This window comes from Cervus elaphus, chromosome 15, assembly GCF_910594005.1.
Source record: "Cervus elaphus chromosome 15, mCerEla1.1, whole genome shotgun sequence".
Lineage (NCBI taxonomy): Eukaryota > Metazoa > Chordata > Mammalia > Artiodactyla > Cervidae > Cervus > Cervus elaphus.
The window spans coordinates 93,472,179-93,492,107 of NC_057829.1; the positions used below are offsets into that span (position 1 = coordinate 93,472,179).

Genomic DNA, 19,929 nt, shown 5'->3' on the forward strand with positions numbered 1-19,929 from the left:
GAGGAGAGTGAAAAAGCTGGCTTAAAACTCAACATTCAAAAAACAAAGATCATGACATCCTGTCCCATCACTTCATGGCAAATAGTTGGGTAAAAAGTGGAAACGGTGACAAACTTCATTATCTTCGGCTCCAAAATCACTGCAGATGGTGACAGCAGCCATGAAATTAAAAGATGCTTGCTACTTGGAAGAAAAGCTATGACAAACCTAGATAGAGTATTAAAAAGCAGAGACATCACTTTGCTGATGAAGGTCCATTAGTCAAAGCTATGTTTTTTCCAGTAGTCATGCACAGATATGAGAGTTGGCCCATAAAGAAGGCTGAGTGCAAAAGAAGTGATGCTTTTGAACTGTGATGTTGGAGAAGACTCTTGAGAGTCCTTTGGACTGCAAGGGGATGAAACCCGTCAATCCTAAAGGAAATCAGTCCTGAATATTCATTGGAAGGACTGATGCTGAAGCTGAAGCTCTAATACTTTGGCCACCTGATTTGAAGAGACAACTCTTTGGAAAAGACCCTGATGCTGGGGAAGATTGAAGGCAGGAGGAGAAGGGGACGAGAGAGGATGAGATGGTTGGATGGCATTACCGACTCAACGGACATGAGTGTGAGGAAACTCCCAAGAGGTAGTGAAGGACAAGGAAGCCTGGCGTGCTGAGGTCCACGGGTGTTGCGAAGAGTCAGAGAGGACTGAGTGACAGAACAGCAGGCAAGGGTGGGGACACAGCCCTCAGATCCACGAAGACCGACTCAGAGAAGCCTCCGACCTACTTGGTCTTTGAGTTAGGGGATTTTTTAAAAAAGGGCACAAAGAAAAAGGCTGGGATTAATCATCCTTTTGTGACATTTGGAATCTAGTTTCAGGAATCATGATGTCTCTGGTTTACACTCTCAGGCCAGGTGGCCCATGGCTCCAGGATCTGTGAGTTCACTGTGCCCTGGCGAAACAACCTGAGTGGGTGGTTAATCTCTGACAGCAATTTAAGTCCATTAACACTGTTATGAACAGTAGCAGCCAGTCACCTGATTCTGATTAATTAGTGTTTGGCGAGCACAGGTTGAGGTCAGAGGGAACAAGAAAGGGATAAAGTTTGGGGTGGAGAGATTAATCATGAACTCAGGGAACTCAGTTTTAGGGGGACTCAGTGTCACTACTAGGAATAACTCTCTAATTAAGTTGATTGTTGGGGCAGGGCTACCTTTGTAAGCGCTGCTAATAGTCGACTATCTTTTTGCCTTTTTACACAGTTCATGGGGTTCTCACAGCAAGAATACTGGAGTGGTTTGCCATTCCCTCCTTGGGCAGCAGAGGATGAGGTGGTTGGATGGCATCACTGATTCAATGGACCTGAGCTTGGGCAAACTCTGGGAGATGGTGAGGGACAGGGAGGCCTGGCATGCTGTAGCCTGTGGGGTTGCGAAGAGTCAGACATGACTTGGTGAGTGAACAATAACAATAGTCATCATGTTGCCATTAATGGAAGAAATGTTTATGCCCTGGGCTAACGTTACGGTTCAGCTGTGAGTACTTCAGGTTTTCCCTGGTGGCTCAGCCAGTAAAGAACCAGCCTGCAATGCAGGAGATCCAGGGTCTCCTGGGTCCTGGGTCAGGAAGATCCCCTGGAGAAGGGAACCGCAACCCACTCCAGTATTCTTGCCTGGGAAATCCCATGGACAGAGGAGCCTGGTGGGCTGCAGTCCATGGGGTCGCAGAGTCGGACCTGACTGAGCGTGCACACAAAGCATCCTTTCATGTGAGGTGAGGCCATGAGCAGCTCTAAGGGCCAAAGCCCGCCTGCACCATCACAGCATCTGGGTGAGGACAGCTAAGGTGTGGTGTGGCCCACAGAGGAGCAGCGATGAGCGGGCAGAGCTATCATGACTGCTCTTCACTCGGCGGACGAAAGGCCTGGATCTGCTCTGCGGCTTGAAGGCTTGGGAGTTGAGTGCTGCGGCTACAGGAACCGTAGAGCCTGCATGGGGACGTCTACACGTGCAGTCAGAGGTGTAACCTGTAGAGGAGTGTTTTTACTGGTAAAGCTCTCATGTGTGATAACTGTATGACAATATTGGATAGAGTCAGATATTGCTTGGGTTGAGTATTGGATTATTAAAGAGTTTCGTGAACTCGTGACATTTCAGAGGAGTCCAGCAGCTGTGGCTGAGGGCCCAGTGGGAGGGGCGGGCTGGGATGCCCTCTGGCTTCCAGCCACAGTTGGCCCAGCTTGGGGTCCGAACCCCCTGGTGGCAAGGCCTGCAGCATCAGAACACAGGTGGGTGGGGTGCAGGCAGTGCGGATCCCAGCGTGTGGAGAGATGGGGCAGCAGGGCTGAGCCAGGTCTTGGGAGCGGGCTGAGAGCCGCTCCTGGGGAGGGTCATGGGTGTGACCGACGGGTGGAGGGGGACCCAGTCACCTTGTCAGCACAGCCAGGATCCCTGGCCCCTGACCTGTGTCCAGACACGCCCACACGGGGGCCATAAAACCTGGAGAGGCGAGGGCGGGAGGAGCAGGACCAGGCGTCTGGACACCTGGGCTGCCGGCTACCTGGGTCTGAAACTGTGGGCCCCCGCAAGCACCCTCTGCACCAGGAAGGCGACCCTGACATGAGACGGTAATGCGCAGCACCCTTAAACCCGGGTAGCCCCTCAAACACCCCGTCTTATCACAGCTTTGCTGGGCGGTCTCTTGGGTCCGGAGCCCCAGTGCAGGGACCAGGCCCGGGGCACCTGTGCCCACAGCCCAGCTTGGTTCTGGTGCTGGCTCCTCCCAGGTGTTCCGGGCCTGGGGACAGAGCTCTCCCTCCTGAGTCCCCCGGAACGGTCATTGTCCCCAGGGCTCCATCTCCAAAGGCCACCTCTGTGGCTCGGGAGAGAGAGCCCCTGTCTCTTGGGGTGCCTTGGCCCTGAGGAGAAGCACCGGAGAGGCCCTGGAAGCAGGTGGGAGACACCAGGGTCAGAGGAGGCAGCTCTATGACAAAAGGGAAACGGGTCAAGACGATGAGGTAGGGCTGGAGGCCCGGGGGGCCCTGGGGGCGGGGGCAGCTGGAACCCAAGGGGTCCTCACCCTGGGAGCTGGGGTTGAGGGGGGGAAGTCCTGCGGCTCCTGCTGGGCGCCACCCCTCCTCACGTCCGAGCTCCCCTGGCCCTCCTGTCCTGGCGGCTCTTCCAGGCACCCCAGCTTGGACACGAGGTGGGCCCATCAGTGACATGGGGGCCTCCTGGTGTTCAGAGCCTCTGCCTAGGGCTCGGTGCCCAGATCAGGCCAGGGCCCTGCAGTCCAGGGCAGGTGCCTGCCCTTTGCCCCCGTGGTGTGCATGGAAACCCCATGAGTCACCTGAAGGGGTAAAGGTCTCCGTGGGGCTGGAGGCGAAGCTGGGGTATCGGCAGGAAGCCTTGGCCCCTCCCCCCAAACATGGCCCCCAGGCCCTCCCCAGGAGCGAGTGCTCCCTACACAGGGACAGCTGAGCCAAGCTTGGCGGGTGAGACGGTCTGTTTATTCAAGCGAAACCCCAGTGGAGTCGGGCAGCATCCAGTCAGCAGACAGAAGGAGCCCGAGCGGCACAGAAGGGAGGCTGTGCTGGGCAGCGGCCCGAGCCGGGACACGCAGCAGCTGCGGGCGGCCGGCGCGGCGGGCTGCTCTCCACCAGGGTCTGGAAGGCAGGGGCTGCAGGCCGCCGCCCCCGCGGTGCCGGGCGATCCTGGACTGTCTGCTTCAGATTCTGTCCCGGGAGGGCCCAGACCGCAGTGAGGCCTCAGTGCAGGGCCGGAAACGACTGAAGCGGCTTAATAAGCGCACGCGCAGCGGCAGCCGCTCCCCAGGGGCCTAGTGTCCGAGACGCCAGGGCACGCGCACAGCACACACCCGCACACGTGTGCACCCTCACACGCCTCACGCCCCTGCCGTCAGCCCCGGCCCCGAGTCCTCGGGTCACCTCGTGTCCCCCGCGTCCCCCTCACCTAGTCTTGGCCACGCCCCCCAGAAGCCATGCTCGGGCTTGGTCTTTGGCCTCAAGGTCAGGCTGCAGGTGTCCATGCAGAGCACCCCATCTTTCCTGCCCACGTCGGGGGCAGAGGGAAGTGCCGTCTGCCTCTGAGGAGCCACAGGGTGTAGCCTCGGAGTGCTGTGGGCCCCTCACCCACCCCTCAGCCCCAGGCCCCGAGCACACAGCCGACAGAGATTCCGGAGCCGCAGGCAAGGCCGCGGGAAACCGGGGCCTGCAGGGTGGGGATCAGGTGTGGGCCTGGCCTGCGTGTCCTGATCTGCGACGCGGGGGACAGTGAACTAGCTGTGGACCTGAGCAGGACCCGCCCCTGGCTCCCTTAGTTGGACCACTGCCGGCCAGGCCAGGCGTCCTGCCTGGAGGTGGAGGGGCAGGAGTGGCCTGCCTCTCACCCTCCCCTCTGCCCCCAGGCTCCTGCTGCTCACGGGCCTGGTGGCTGTGTTGCTGCTGGAGGCAGGCTCAGCCCGGACCCACCAGGTACGTGTGGGCTCCTCACCCAGCCGCCCCCCCCCGGGGCTGGAAAGGCACCAGCGGATGCGACCGCAGGGCCTGTGGGCACTGGGGCCCTCAGCAGGGTCTGCGGGACAAGTCTCGATGACCCCAGGTGAGCCGGGTGGAGGAGGGGGCCTGGTGAGGCTCACCTGTGCTGAGAAGCCTGGGACCCCTCCATGTGCAGGGCTGCCCAGGGGGCCACGACTGCTGGGACCGTGTCCTTCCCCAGCCCCGGGTCCAGGCCGCCCCGCCCTACAGCCTGGGAGTGCTCAGGTCAAGGGGGAGACACAGGCGGACGGGCACAGCGTCCCGCAGCTGCTGGGCCCGGTCACCGCAGTGGGTCGCCGTCCCACCTGCTGCCCTGTCCCCGTCGGCCCTACAGGAAGGACAGGCAGAGGAACCAGCCCTGTCCTCAGGCCGCCAGCTGGGGTGGGTGGAGCAGGTGCAGCCCCGTGCTGTCCCCAAGTCTCCCCAGAAACCACAAGGCCTCCAGCCAGAGACGTGGGGCAGGACGGAGCCAGCAGTGCCGCCAGGGGCCTCAGTGTGGCCCCTCCCAGCCGCCCGCCCCGCCCCCCACACCCCGGAGCGCTGCGCTGAGCCTCACCTGCGGCCTCCCTCTCCCAGGTCCACGTCCAGACCAAAGGCAAAGTCGGGGCTGAGCAGGACACAGTGGAGTGAGTGCCCCTGGCAGTCCTTCCCGCCCCCCGGGGACCTTGGTGGTGGGGGGTCGTGTCCAGCTTTGGGGAGGGGAGGTACGGGAGCCCCTGAGAGCTGACTGACCAAGCAGAGCAGAGCGCGGGCCTGGGGGGTTCGGCGGCCCCCTGCCGCCCCACCCAGAGGATCGGGCCCCTCAGCCCGCCCGGGGCCCTGGCACCCACTAGGCTGGCTCCCGCTGGGGGGCAGCAGGCAGACAGCTGCACGGGCCGGGCAGCCAGGCCAGCGGATGCGGCCCCGTCTGCAGCCCCGGGCTCCGCTGACCTCTGCCCTGGCCAGGCCCCTGGAGCCTCCTCCAGGCCTCGCCAGCAGGGCCTCCTTGGGCCCACACACAGGAGGGATGTGGCGGGGACCCTGGCCCGGGGATCTGGGCCAGGGCCGGGCCTCCTGCTGCACATGGGACGTGAACAGCGCTCTGAATCACAGGGCCTGGGATGCCCACGCGGTCGAGTCTCCGGAGAAAGACAACCAGCTCATCTGGCTGCTCATGGCGCCCAAGCTCATGGCCACCAGCGAGGAGCAGCAAGGTGGGGGTGGGCAGTGCCCGCTGGGCTGGGGGGCATGGGGTCGGCTTGGACGATGACACCTCGGGAGGGAGGCTGAGGCCACAGCCGCTCTGTCCGTCCCCAGGTGCCAAAGCCCTGGCAGAGACCGAGGATGCCCTGGGCCGCGTCCTGGGCCCGAGGGAGGGTCCTGAGCCTGACCGGGACAGCCTGTTCCATGACGGGCCCGAGGAGGCCCTGGAGGAGGCGAGGCCCTGGGCTCCGGTGCTGCCCCCTCGCCAGGTGCTTCGCGGACCTGAGGAGGACCGAGACTACATCTACCACCCCAGGGAGCCCTGACCCCGCCCCGGCCGGAGAAAAATAAAGCCTGCAGAGGTGGCGGCGTCTCAAGAATAGTGATTGTGGGCTGCCCGCTGTCGGGGAGAAGGGGGCCGCAGGCTGGCCCCACACATGCAGGGTCCCTGCAGCACAAGCTGAGCCCAGGCCCCCGCCCAGAGCCCTGGCACCTGGCAGCAGCTGCTCCCCCCGGCCTCCCGGGTGCTGGGATGGGCGGGGATGGAGCGGGATCGGAAGGCGGGAAGACTGGGAGGAGGGGACCCGGCACTGCTGGTCAGGGGACGGGCACAAGCAGACAGTGCATGGGCGAGTGGGGCAGATGGGCCCAGGCCCTGTGTCCCGCGGGTCGGCAGGCCCGCCGTCGGTCGCGGGTGCAGGTCACTGGAGCGCTGCGTGCCGTCTGCGTGCAGGTGCAGAGGGCTTTCCCTGGGGCCCGGGGTGTAGAGGGACACGCTTGGTGCCTGAGCCCTCCCCACGGCTGGACGGAGCCCGCTCGGGGTTGAGACACAATGAGATGCCCAGCGGGGACCTCACGTGCCCTAGAGCCAGTATGTCACCCCCCAGTTTCAAGCTCCTCAAGGACTCAAATGGTAGCCTCACCCCAAGATGCACAGCTCAGCAGCGTACAAGCCTCCAGCCCAACAGGGGCTCTCGCACCCAGGCACCGATGAGGTAACCAAGGCCTGGCAGTGACCTGCTCACAGTGAAAGAAAGCGAAAGTCGTTCAGTCACGTCTGACTCTTTGCAACCCCATGGACTGTCCATGGGATCCTCCAGGCCAGAATACTGGAGTGGGTAGCCTTTCCTTTCTCCAGGGGATCTTCCCGACCCAGAAATCAAACTCAGATCTGATTTGGAGGCGGATTCTTTACCAACTGAGCTATTAGGAAAGACCTGCTCAAGGTCCGGTCCTAACTGGGGCGGAGCAGTCCCGGTCTCCCCACCAGGCACCTCACCACCTCACTAAGTACCGGGGCAGTGCCGACTCAGTCCCCTGCTCCTGCCCCAGAATCGCCCAGGTCTCAGGCTGTACTGAACCTCACACAGCCCCCATGAGGGCTCATGGCTCCTCCAGATCACCCTGTCAGCGAGGGGACAGCCACCCGAGTGAGAGTACAGGCCATCAGGCACCACTGTCCTGAGGAGGGCAGACCCAGGTCCACGCTGGGCATGGCCTTGGGCAGCCCAGGGGGGTGTTTGTGGCCAAAGCTGCCTCCAGCCCCACTGGAGCCTGGTCATCTTGGGCCGTTCCTGCACCAAAGGCCCAGCTGGAGAGGCAGCGGGCACCAGGGGGCCTCAGGGTGAGCAGGGGACACTGGTGGAGGCCACGGGCTGCTCAGCCCCCTGACTGAGATCCTGGGGAGGTCTGTTACCTGAAACAGCCGTGGCCCCTTCTGGTCCTTCATGGCAGACAGGGTGGAGGGGGTTAGGGGAGGCCTGCCTGGCTAGTTCCCCCTGCAACCCCCTAAACTCCCAGGGGCATTCGCACTGCTCAGCGCCCGAGGGCGCCGAGTCCTCTGGCGCCGAGCACGGTCCCCTCCCTCTGCCCCCATCACCAGGCAACGCGTCTGCAGTGACCGCTGGTGGGGGAGGCACCTAGACAGGGAGGGGACGACGGAGGCCACCCTCCGGGAGCCACGGCCTTCTGCCCTGATGCACGGCCCTGGGCACAGGCTCTTAGCCAGGCGGTGCCCACCGACCCTCACCGCCACACGCCTGAGCTGCCCCGAGTGGACCGGCTGTGACCCTTCCTCCCACGGCTGGAAAGGGTGGTCTGTGCTCTTCCCCGACTCTGAGCTTTTGGTTGAACCCAAGAGTGGAAGTGACAATCGGATTCAAGGGATTAGATCTGATAGACGGAGAGCCTGAAGAGCTATGAACAGAGGTTCATGACATTGTACAGGAGGCGGTGACCAAAACCATCCCCAAGAAAAAGAAATGCAAAAGGGCAAAATGATTGTCAGAGGAGGCCTTACAAATAGCCAAGAAAAGAAAAGAAGCTAAAGGCAAAGGAGAAAAGAAACATCTGAATGCAGAGTCCCAAAGAATAGCAAGGAGAGATAAGAAAGATTTCCTCAGTGATCAATCCAAAGAAATATAAGAAAAAATAGAATGGGAAAGACTAGAGATCTCTTCAAGAAAATTAGAGATACCAAGGGAATATTTCATGCAAAGATGGACACAATAATGGACAGAAATGGTATGGACCTAACAGAAGTAGAAGATATTAAGAGGTAGCAAGAATACACAGAAAACTGTACAAAATAGATCTTCATGACCCAGATAATCATGATGATGTGATCACTTACCTAGAGCCAGACATCCTGGAGTGTGAAGTCAGTTGGGCCTTAGGAAGCATCACTAAGAACAAAGCTAGTGGAGGTGATGCAATTCCAGTTGAGCTATTTCAAATCCTAAAAGATGATGCTGTGAAAGTGCTGCACTCAATATGCCAGCAAATTTGGAAAACTCAGCAGTGGCCACAGGACTGGAAAAGGTCAGTTTTCATTCCAATCCCAAAGAAAGGCAATGCCAGAGAATGCTCAAACTACTGAACAATTGCACTCACTTCTCATGCTAGCAAGGGTCATGCTCAAAAATTCTCCAAGCTAGGCTTCAACAGTATATGAACTGAGAACTTCCAATGTACAAGTTGGATTTTGCAAAAGGCAGAGGAACCAGAGATCAAATTGCCAACATCTGTTGGATCATAGAAAAAACAAGATTCAAGAAAAACATCTACTTCTGCTTCATTGACTATGCTAAAGCCATTGACTGTGGATCACAACCGTGGAAAATTCTTAAAGAGATGGGAATACCAGACCACCTTACCTGCCTCCTGAGAAATCTGTATGCAGGTCAGGAAGCAACAGTTAGCAGGGTCGGGCCTGGTTAGTACTTGGATGGGAGGAAGCAACAGTTAGAACTGGACATGGAACAACAGACTGGCTCAAAATTGGGAAAGGAGTACATCAAGGCTGTATATGGTTACCTTGCTTATTTAACTTATATGCAGAGTATATCATGCGAAATGCTGGGCTGGATGAAGCACAAGCTAGAATCAAGACCGCTGGGAGAAATATCAATAATTGCAGATAGGCAGATGACACCACCCTTATGGCAGAAAGTGAAGAGGAACTAGAGAGCCTCTTGACGAAAGTGAAAGAGGAGAGTGAAAAAGCTGGCTTAAAACTCAACATTCAAAAAACTACGATCATGACATTCAGTCCCATCACTTCATGGCAAATAGGGAAACAGTGGAAACAGTGGCAGACTTTATTTTTGGGGGGGCTCCAAAATCACTGCAGGTGGTGACTGCAACCATGAAATTAAAAGACACTTGGTCCTTGGAAGAAAAGCTATGACCAACCTAGAGAGCATATTAAAAAGCAGAGACATTACTTTGCCAAAAGAAGTCTGTCTAGTCAAAGCTATGGTTTCTCCAGTAGTCATGTATGGATGTGAGAGTTGGAACATAAAGAAGGCTGAGTGCTGAAGAATTGATGCTTTTAAACTGTGGTGCTGGAGAAGACTATTCAGAGTCCCTTTAACTGCAAGTAGATGAAACCAGCCAATCCTAAAGGAAATGAGTCCCGAATATTCATTGGAAGGACTGATGCTGAAGCTTGAAGATCCCATACTTTGGCCACCTGATTCAAAGAACTGACTCATTAGAAAAGACCCTGATGCTGGGCAAGATGGAAGGAAGGAGGAGAAGGGGACGACAGAGGATGAGATGCTTGGATGGTATCACCAACTCAATGGATGTGAATCTGAGGAAGCTCCAGATGGTGAAGGACAGGGAAGCCTGGCGTGCCGCAGTCCATGGGGTTGCAAAGAGTTGGACACAACTGAGTGACTGAAGAAGAACCTTCTGGTGGGCACAGGGGATCCCCAGCAAGAGCTTGGACTAAGTGAAAATGCTGTGATTTGTCATCAGAAACATGTTTGGCCCTCATCCCTGATCCTGGCATGGAGGTCCTAAAAGCCTTGGGACTTCCTGTGATGAGTGTGATCCTTCACTGTGTGAATGAGGTGACTCTGGGAAGGTCCCTAAGGATGGGACCAGTTGCCAGAGAACCCACCAGGAATTGAGGGTTGGAACTTCCAGCCCCACACCCAGTCCTGGGGGAGGGGAGGAGGCTGGGGGTTGGATCAATTGCCAGTGGCCAGTGCATGAACCCTCAGGCTGGTCTAGGGCGCGCTGGGGTTGCTGAGCGTGTGCAAAGGTGGGGAGAGTGGTGCCCGGGGGCAGGGATGCCCCCCCAGGACCTCCCCACCTGGCGGTTCCCGAGTCCTGTCCTTTTAGGGTAAATGGTGATTCAGGGAGTGGTTGTTTCCCCGAGTTCTGTGAGCTGCTCCAGGAAATTAATCAAGCCTGAGGAGGGGTTGTAGGGACCCTGAATCTACAGCCAGCCAGCCAGAAGCACTTGGGACTGACATCTGGAGAAGGGCGTCGTCGGGGCAGTCCTGTGGGATCTGACGCATCCCCGGGCAGGCGGTGCCAGGAGCAAGCTGGAGAGCAGGTCATCCGCTGGGGCCACAGGGCTGCCTGGTGGGGGTGGGAGTGGGAGGCCACTCTCTCCCCCAGGGGAATTGGGGACCAGGATCATTAAAGGCTCTGGTCCAAAATGGGCAAGAGACTGACCATTCACGTCAGCAAAGACAAAAGACAGAAGGCCACACACACCTATGAGAAGATACTCAACAGCGTTAACCAGTAGGGAAGGAGAATTAAAGCTGGAGGCGACATCAGGACAGTCCTGCTAGAGAGGGATGAGGACCAGGGCTGCCACGCGTATCCCTGGGGCTGGGGAGGTCAAGTGGCTCAGCGGCCTGAAACAGTCTGGGGGCTTCCTACAAAGTCACACACGTGTGCCCTACGGCCAAGCCTTAAACAGAAGTGTTTACCCCAGAGCTCACATTCACAGCAAGCTTATCTGTAACAGCCAAGAGCTGGAAGCAACCCAGAGCCCCTCAAGAGGTGCCAGGGAGCCGTGGAACCCCGCTCAGCAGCAAAGAGGAATCATGGGCTCACATGGCAAGCACCCTACAGGAGCGTGCTGGGCACACGCGGCCTTCCTCGCAAGCACCCACACAAACGTGCTGGGCACACGCGGCCTTCCTCGCAAGCACCCTACAGGAGCGTGCTGGGCACACGCGGCCTTCCTCGCAAGCACCCTACACGAGCGTGCTGGGCACACGCGGCCTTCCTCGCAAGCACCCTACACGAGCGTGCTGGGCACACGCGGCCTTCCTCGCAAGCACCCACACGAACGTGCTGGGCACACGCGGCCTTCCTCGCAAGCACCCACACGAGTGTGCTGGGCACACGCGGCCTTCCTCGCAAGCACCCTACACGAGCGTGCTGGGCACACGCGGCCTTCCTCGCAAGCACCCACACGAACGTGCTGGGCACACGCGGCCTTCCTCGCAAGCACCCTACAGGAGCATGCTGGGCACACACGGCCTTCCTCGCGAACCAAATTCTGCAAAGTGCACACCGACCTGCGGGGTAGGGATGGGGGTGCTGATTCAACACCCAAACGAGCTTAACTGAACATGTTAAATATGATCTGCTTACTGCCTGAGACTTCAACCTCAATAAAGCTGTTTCAAAAGAGGCCCTTCTTTGGCTAGAAGCGGCCAGCTGTGGGGTCAGATGTCTGAGATTAAGCCCCAGCAGTGGTGGGCCACAGCACGGTCCCTTCCCCAGGCTGAGTCCCAGACCTGCCCAGCGCGCCTGTTTGCCCTCCAGGTCCACCAGCCCCGGGTCCACACCACGGGAGGCTCCCCCGGGCCCTGGGGCTCCCCTGTCACCCCAGCTCCCGCACCCAGTCCTGTAGAGTCTGGAGGAGGAAGGAGGGAACCCTCAGGGAGGGACCCTGTGCAGCGGCCAGTGGGACCCCTGCCCACCGTAGTTTGAGACCCAGTTCGAGAACATACCAGGATGCCCCTGCAGCCTCACGGGCCCCCTTCACCTGGGCGTGGGGCATCCCCCTGTCCTCTGCCACCACCCCAGCCATTCCCAGATGCTCTCAGGCTTGTGTGTACACATTCAGTAGGTGCCTAACCACCGGAGAGGGAACACGGCAGTGCCTGTCCCCCAGCTGATGGTCTGGTCGGTCCCCAGAGCTTCCGGGCCAGCCCCTGACATCTTCCCTCCTGCCTTTGGGGCTGAAGGAACAGCCCCAGCCCCCTCTTCAAGGACCACCTTAGTGCTTGCAGCCGGGCGGGGCTCGCGCAAGCCCACACCCTACTCAGGGCTGCCCGGGCAGCTGACGCACCCCCTCCACCTGCCCTGTGCTGCATCACCAAGGACCCCCACCCAGACCCCCAGGGCCCTGCCCAGGCCCCCTGTGTGTTCTCCCCTCACGGGTCTCTCTCTACCTGTGTGCACTCTTGTTCCACATCCAGGGACTTGCCAAGTCAGGTGACCCAAACCTACTGGGAGGAGGAAGGCCTTACCTCCCCCCTGAGGATTCACCAAGAGTGGGTGGGGCTCTGCTCTCTGGGGAGCCAACAGCCTCCCTTGCACTCAGCACCAAACAGGCCTCTGTGAGTTAGGAAAGAGCTACTGTTTAAAGCTTTGGACCCAGCGTTGGGCACACCACCTCACTTTTGCATCATTGTCATAAACGGGACAATCCTGGCCCTGGTCAGCAGAGGCCCACGCAGGACCCTGGCAAGGCGAGGTTTGGGTGCTGCTGGGGAGGGCCAGGCTGGCTTATCTGGCCACCGGACGGACGTGTCTGCTGGTGGCCTCGGCAGGCTTGGGGGTGTGGATTCCTCTCTGGGCGGGTGGTCTTCAACAGGCCTGGCACAGGTCTTCGGGAGCCAGCACCCCCTTCTTGAGGATGAGGTTCCCGTAGAGGGCTGTCTCCCTGCACAAGGAGCAGGCTGAGCGCTGGGCGGGGATGCAGAGGACCCGGCTGCCTGGGCACGCCCAGCAAACCCCTCGGCAATCTCATTCCCTGTGGGGCGTTTAGTCCCAGGGCAGGGGCTGCGTGGAGGGTGGAGAGAACTCTGGAGTGGGAAGGGGTAGGGACCCTGCTCGGCAGACGTAGTGTGACCCACTGGACCCAGCCAGAACTCACCCAGTTGCCACAACAGCAAAAGACTTTTTCGCCCGCTCATAAAACGCAAACCTCTCCACCATCCCCAGGGAGCCCTGGAAGGCAAAGCAGGAAGGTTGAAGCCCAAGGCCCGGCAGCAACAGGAGAGTCTCCAGGCCGGGGCCCCAAGGACACTGGCCTTCTGACCTGTGCGGGCTGGGCAGGCAGGGACACCGGGGGCTGTGGTGGCCACCTGCCTGGGGCCCTTGAATCACCTGAGCTGCACCCAGGGTGGTGGGTGGGGCTGGGGGCCACTGTATGGACTGGGAGCCCCGGGTCCTCTCTTCAGGAAAGTCCCACCCAAGACCTGCCCGGCCCTTCGCAGGATAGGGGTGACAGGCAGCATCGGGCCCGGCCTCTGGCCACAGGTGGGAACCAGGGGTACCCTGCTGTCCCCAGGCTGGGGTGTGTGAGGACCCCTGGGCAGAGACAGATGAGGGTCCCAGCAAGGAGGGGGTTGGCCCGTGGTGCAGAGTTCTCCTGGGCCTCCAAGGCACAGAGGGTCCCTGAGCCCTTTCCCGGTGGAGATCTCAGGCTCACCTCATAGCCAGCCTTGGAGAGGATGGACTGGTAGCTCGTCCACACTGGGGTCAGCAGGCCCCTCTTCCTGTCGCTGGGCATCAGCTCCATGACCACAGCCTAGGGATGGAGAGGCTCGGCTCTGTGGCCACCCACCTTGCCCTGGGCGCCCCAGGGCTCCTCTGGTCGGTTCAGGACCTCGGGAACACATGTCCTCTCCACCCCATCAGGGCAAGTGGTCCCCCATGATCTGGCAGAAGGTGGGCCGAGGCCAGGAGCAGCCTTACCGGGCTCTCCACGTAGGTGTCCAGGGGTAGCAGCTGCAGCACAGCCTCCAGGAGCTGGGGGATGCCCAGGCCTGGGGGCAGAGGGTGGCCTCAGACACCGGGCTCGAGCTGCCTACCTGGGGACACTTACTGAGTTCACACTGAGTCTCCCCGCCGGAGCCACAGCCCCTGTCTCTGTCTGGCCCTGCCCACGCCACCTTCACTCTTCCACACAGGCCGTTGGTGGGGACCCCAAACACGTGTCCACCAGGAGGGGCAGCCAGGCCACCTTCTTGATCCCAGGAGGCCCTGGAGATGACCCCCTGAGACGACAGTGGGGTCTGGGAAGAGGCCTCTCTTGGCTGCCCTCAGACCTGCCCCGCTTGGCTCCAAAGCCCCCTGCTCTCCTGAAAGTTGGTTTCTGATTGTTAAACTAATGTGTGTTCATGTACAAAACTGGGAAATACAGAAGCCCATGAAAAGAAAGGACCATCCCACCCTCAGAACATGGCTGGGGGTGGGAAGCACCCAGGCACAGCCGAGCCCAGCCCACCCCCGTTACCCTCAGGACTGCTAACCTCTCTCTTAGGTGGCCCCTCCAGGACCTGGCTCCAGGGCCCGCCCCCCAGACTCACCTCCCACTGCCCCCTTCAGGGACCTGGGACCCGTCTGCACCCCACCCCCACCCCCGCCCATGAGAGGGTGAGAAGGTCTTTAGAGGCTTGTGAGTGTGCGGACACCTCGAACATTTGGGGCCAGATCACCAGTGCTGGGATTCTACAGCAGAGTCAAGGCTGAGCGCTTGGCCTGGGCTGGGCACCACTGCTCGGTCGGGCCTGTCTTCCCATTTGTAAGAGGCCACCAAGTGCTGCGTGAGACGGCGCAGGAGGCCCAGGCTCCCGTCTAGGGGCAGGGGGCTGAGGGGAGGAACTGGCGCTGAGACTTCCTGGGTCCCTGGGGCAGTGCCTGCGGGCTTGGTGGGAGCGGGAGCAGAGTCCAGCGCCCCCTCCCACCCACCCTGCGGCAGGCGGGGCTCACCGTCGGCGCGGATCTCCTCCGGGCCGCCTCTGCAGATGGAGCTGCTGGGGAAGTTCACATCTGCAAGAACTGGAGGGCCAGCACGGCCAGACATCAGCGCTGGGTCGGCCCACGTCCCTCGCACCGCGTGGGGGGGGCACAGACCCGGAGCCGCAGGGCCGACGCCTGAGGACTCGCCCCGCCCCGCCCGGGTCTGTGAGCGCGAGGGACGGGAGCCCCCACGCCCGAGGACCTGAGGGGTCGCCGAAGGCTGGGCGGGCTCCGGGCGCGCGGCCGCAGTCTCAGGAAGAGAGACCGACGCACACGTCCCAGGCCAGCCCGGGCGCCGGCGGTGCGGGCCCGAGGGCCGGCAGGGGACGGGGCTGAAGCGGGGGCCGCGCGCAGGGCTGCGGAGGGGCGTGCGCCGCGCCGCTCAGCCCGGACGCCGGGCTGGAGAAGGAACCGGACCTGCCCACCCCAGCCCAGGCCCGGCGCCCTGCCCGCCTGCGGCCCGCAGTGCCGGCTCTCCCGGACGCTCGTACCCCGCGCTCACCGATCTCATCTCCGTGCCCCATTCTCGCCAGGGCGAAGAGGATCTCCGGAGACAGGAGCGCCGGGACGCCCTTGAGCACCACCATGGTCGTGGGCGGGAGTGGGGGCTAGCGGCCGGGAGGCGGGGCTGCGCGGGGCGGGGCGAGTGAGGGGCGGGGCCAGGGCCGAGGGGCCCCAGCCAAGCGCTGGGGCTTAGGGGGTTGTTTGGGTAGAGGTGGACGTCAGTCCATCCCAGTGTTGCTGGAACCAGTACTAGAGAAAGCAAGCACCACACTCGGAGAGTTGGAGAACTCAGATTTATTATGTCAGGGGGCCCAGAGGAGTTAGCACTCCAAGCGCTAATCCCCGAACAAAGGGGTTACGGAGTTTTTAGAGACAGACTTTAGTGGACTTATAGTGGGCTTCCCTTATAGCTCAGTTGGTAAAGAATCCACCGGCAATGCGGGAGAACCCGGTTGATCCCTGGGTTGGAAAGATCTGCTGGAGAAGGGATAGGCTACCCACTCCAGTATTTTTGGGCTTCCCTTGTGGCTCAGGTGGTGAAGAATCCCCCTGCAATGTGGGAGACCTGGGTTCAATCCCTGGGTTGGGAAGATCCTCTGGCGAAAGGGAAAAGCTACCCACTCCAGTATTCTGGCCTGGAGAATTCCATGGACTGTATATTTGCGAAGAGTCAGACAGGAATGAGTGACTTTCACTTTTCTTTTCCCACTTCATAGTGGTCAACACTAGCTGTTATAGGCTGGTTTAAACTAAGGGAACATGAGTTAAGACAGGGAAGGAGATGTCTGACCTTTACACCGACAGGCATGATTAAGCAGGTTTGCAGGGGCTGGGCAATTGCAAAGAGCAGGACAAGGGTGAGTGAGATAAGCTCCAGTTCCTAGTATTCTAAGTCCCCACTTTCTGAGACTATGTGATCCAGACTTTGCAAGGAGCAAGCTGAGTTAGGGAGGCAGAATGAGCAGGAGGTTATGTAAAATTTTAACTTTTCCTCTTCACCAGCAGCTGCCGGCTTTCAGGGCTTTGGCACCCCACCAGATCCAGCACCTGGGAACCCACGTGTTTGTGGTCGGAGATCCCCAGTGCCTTCCTTGCTCCAGGCCTCCGTTCTGCCCTCAGGCCTTGCTGACTTGCCCCCACCCCCACAGGGTCCCTGATGCCCTGGGGTGGGGAGGAGTGGGTGGCGGTACAGGGTGACTTCTTCAGCCAACGTCTTCACACTGGAAAGACCCTGAGAGCAGGTGGGAGGTGACCTCCTAAGCAGCGGTGCAGAGAGCACCACCCCCCCCCCCGCCCCCCGTCTCCCAGGTCAGCCTGCTGAGACCCGTCTGGGACCCAGCTTGGGGCCAGCACCCCTGCTCTGGACAGTAGTTTTCAGACTCCACCCTTTGGCCCAGAATCCCGGATGCCAGCTCTGGGTTAACACCTTCGGGTTCAGCCCTTCAGAGCTGGGACCACCTACCACACCGCTTCCCTGTGCAGGGTGTCACCACCTCCTGTGCCCCACGCTCGGAGGCTGGGAGAAGACACCCATCACCCCAAAGGGGAGGCTGTCTCCAGGGTGGAGTCAGGATTGTGGTCCTCGGACCTAATCTTGGCTGTTGTGTGTGGACAAAGAATGTCCCTGCCATGTTCCCAGGTGGCCCTATTGGTAAAGAACCTGCCTGCCAATGCAGAAGACATAAGAGACGAGGGTTTGATCTCTGGGTCCGGAAGATCCCCTGGAGGAGGGCATGGCAACCCACTCCAGCATTCTTGTCTGGAGAATCCCAGGGACAGAGGAGGCTGGCAGGGTACAGTCCATAGGGTCGCAAACAGTCAGACGTGACTGAAATGACATAGCGCGCGTGCACACCACGTCATTAAACAAAGGACACCGAGGCCACCAAGCCTGCAGCTGCACCTGCCTTGCACCCTGAGGGGATTTACTATGAAGAGGAAAAAATGATCCTGGCCCCAGATAGCTGAGATGCATATTAAAGGCATGATTCCAAGGAGCCCAAATGCTGGCATCTGCCCATACACAGGCGCTAAATTCATTAACTTAAGATCTCTGGTTTTCTTTACTTAGCAATAATCTTTTGCTGTTCCAACTACCTGGTTTTTTGTTTGCAAAAACTCCTATGTATACTGGCTCCTCCTGTGACCTGAAAACTGGGTTCACCTCTCAGTGAGTGTCAAACCAAAAGACACAACCAAGCTGGCAAAGATGATGAAAAGAAAGAATTATCACTCACAGCAAGTAAGGAAAACAAGAGGGATCTTTCCCAAAGCATTGTCTCCCCACTAGCAAAACTGGGGAAGTTTTAAGCTAAGGGCACCACCAGAGGGGTTTGAGCAGAGAATTCAACATAGAACTGGAGAAAAGATCAGGTTGACAGAGTCCAAGTCTTTGTTGTCTTAAGTCAGGAGGGTCAACATCATCAGCCCACCCTCCACTTGGGTGGGAGCCTTAGTTCCTGCAGAATTCAAAGTGTATTATTATGTTTATCCCTTGAGAAGAACTAGGACTCTGCTTTGTCACTGCATTTTCTCTGTCCCTGCATTCCTCTGTACCTTTAAGATCACTGATTACTGACTGAGACCTGTTCAAGGGCAAGCACCATGACCAGGTTTAGATCACAAAATGATTTACACCAAAATGGGTTGTCTTATGTCAAGAATGTCTCTTATGCTGTGAAAGTGCTGCACTGAATATGCCAACAAATTTGGAAAACTCAGTAGTGGCCATAGGACAGGAAAAGGTCAGTTTTTATTCCAATCCCAAAGAAAGGCAATGCCAAATAATGTTCAAACTACCGCACAATTGCACTCATTTTACATGCTAGCAAGGTCATGCTCAAAATCCTCCAAGCTAGGCTTCAACATTATGTGAATTGAGAACTTCCAGATGTACAAGTTGGATTTAGAAAAGGCAGAGGAACCAGAGATCTAATTGTCAACGTCTGTTGGATCTTAGAAAAAGCAAGAGAGTTCCAGAAAAACATCTACTTCTGCTTTATTGACTACACCAAAACCTTTGACTGTGTGGATCACAACAAACTGTGGAAAATTCTTCAAGAGATGGAAACACCAGACCACCTTACCTGCCTCCTGAGAAATCTGTATGAAGGTCAAGAAGCAACAGTTAGAACCAGACAGGGAACAACAGACTGGTTCCAAATTGGGAAAGGAATATGTCAAGGCTGTATATTGTCACTTAGCTTATTTAACTTATACGCAGAGCACATCATGCGAAATGCAGGGCTGGATGAAGCACAAGCTGGAATCAAGACTGTCAGGAGAAATATCAATAACCTCAGATATGCAGATGACACCACTCTTATGACAGAAAGAGGAACTAAAGAGCCTCTTGATGAAGGTGAAAGAGGAGAGTGAAAAATCTAGCTTAAAACTCAACATTCATAAAATGAAGATCATGGCATCTGATCCCACCACTTATGGCAAATAGATGGGGAAACAATGGAAACAGTGAGAGACTTCATATTCTTGGGCTCCAAAATCACTGTAGATTTGACTGCAGCCATGAAATTAAAAGATGCTTACTACATGGAAGAAAAACCATGACAAACCTAGACAGCATATTAAAAAGCAGAGACATTACTGACAAAGATCTTTATAGTCAAAGCTATGGTTTTTTCAGTAGTCATGTATGGATGTGAGAGCTGGACCATAAAGAAAGCTGAGCGCTGAAGAATTGATGCTTTGGAACTGTGGTGTTAGAGAAGACTCTTGAGAGTTCCTTGGACTGCAAGGAGATCAGATCATTCAATCGTAAAGGAAATGAGTCCTGAATGTTCATTGGAAGGACTGATGCTGAAACTGAAGCTCCAATCCTTTGGCCACCTGGAAAAGACCCTGATGCTGGGAAAGAGTGAAGGCAGGAGGAAAAGGGGATGACAGAGGATGAGACGGTTGGATGGCATCACCGACTCGATGGACATGAGTTTGAGAAAACTTGGTTTGGTGGTGCACAGGGAAGCATGGCGTGCTGCAGGCCACGGGGTCAGACAGTCAGACACAACTGTGTGACTGAACTGAACTGAACATGGTGTCAGTCAAGAAAGCCATTCCAGCTTCTTTCTCTGGGGACCCCCTGCCCTATCTACTTACACCCCCTCAGCTCTGTGGAACAGGCCCCTCAGAGCTCTCTGAGAGGCCGTGTCCAGGGCTGAAGTCTTCAGCAAGTCTGCTGAATAAAGCCTAATTCTCAACTTTTAGGTTGTGCATTCTTTTTAGTGGACAGGTATGATTGTCTTCCCCAAATTGCAGTACCACCACCATGCCGTATGTGACATGCCTCCCCTGAGAAGTGGGTCTGTCTCCTTTCTTGGACCAGGTGAACCTCTGTGACTGCCTCCAACAGAATGTGCTCTACAAGCTGCTGCCTGGCTTCTGGGGGCATGTCAT

At 58.0% G+C, this 19,929-nt stretch overlaps 2 protein-coding genes across 2 annotated transcripts; one reads left to right on the top strand and one right to left on the bottom strand.

The window, feature by feature from the left end:
• The first annotated feature begins 2,486 nt into the window (after positions 1 to 2,486).
• PRAP1 (proline rich acidic protein 1) lies at positions 2,487 to 6,089 on the top strand. Its single transcript, XM_043926769.1, has 5 exons — positions 2,487 to 2,613; positions 4,413 to 4,479; positions 5,119 to 5,168; positions 5,635 to 5,735; positions 5,839 to 6,089. Exons 1-5 carry the CDS (start codon positions 2,606 to 2,608, stop codon positions 6,048 to 6,050), a joined length of 438 nt encoding a protein of 145 aa, XP_043782704.1. The 5' UTR covers positions 2,487 to 2,605; the 3' UTR covers positions 6,051 to 6,089.
• A 6,517-nt stretch (positions 6,090 to 12,606) lies between these two features.
• On the bottom strand, positions 12,607 to 15,648 carry FUOM (fucose mutarotase). The gene is made up of 6 exons (XM_043926761.1): positions 15,518 to 15,648; positions 14,986 to 15,054; positions 13,969 to 14,039; positions 13,703 to 13,801; positions 13,145 to 13,218; positions 12,607 to 12,931 (listed from the first exon to the last, which is right to left on the bottom strand). The coding sequence occupies exons 1-6, from the start codon at positions 15,600 to 15,602 to the stop codon at positions 12,856 to 12,858; spliced, it is 474 nt and encodes a 157-aa protein (XP_043782696.1). The 5' UTR covers positions 15,603 to 15,648; the 3' UTR covers positions 12,607 to 12,855.
• Positions 15,649 to 19,929: the final 4,281 nt, after the last annotated feature.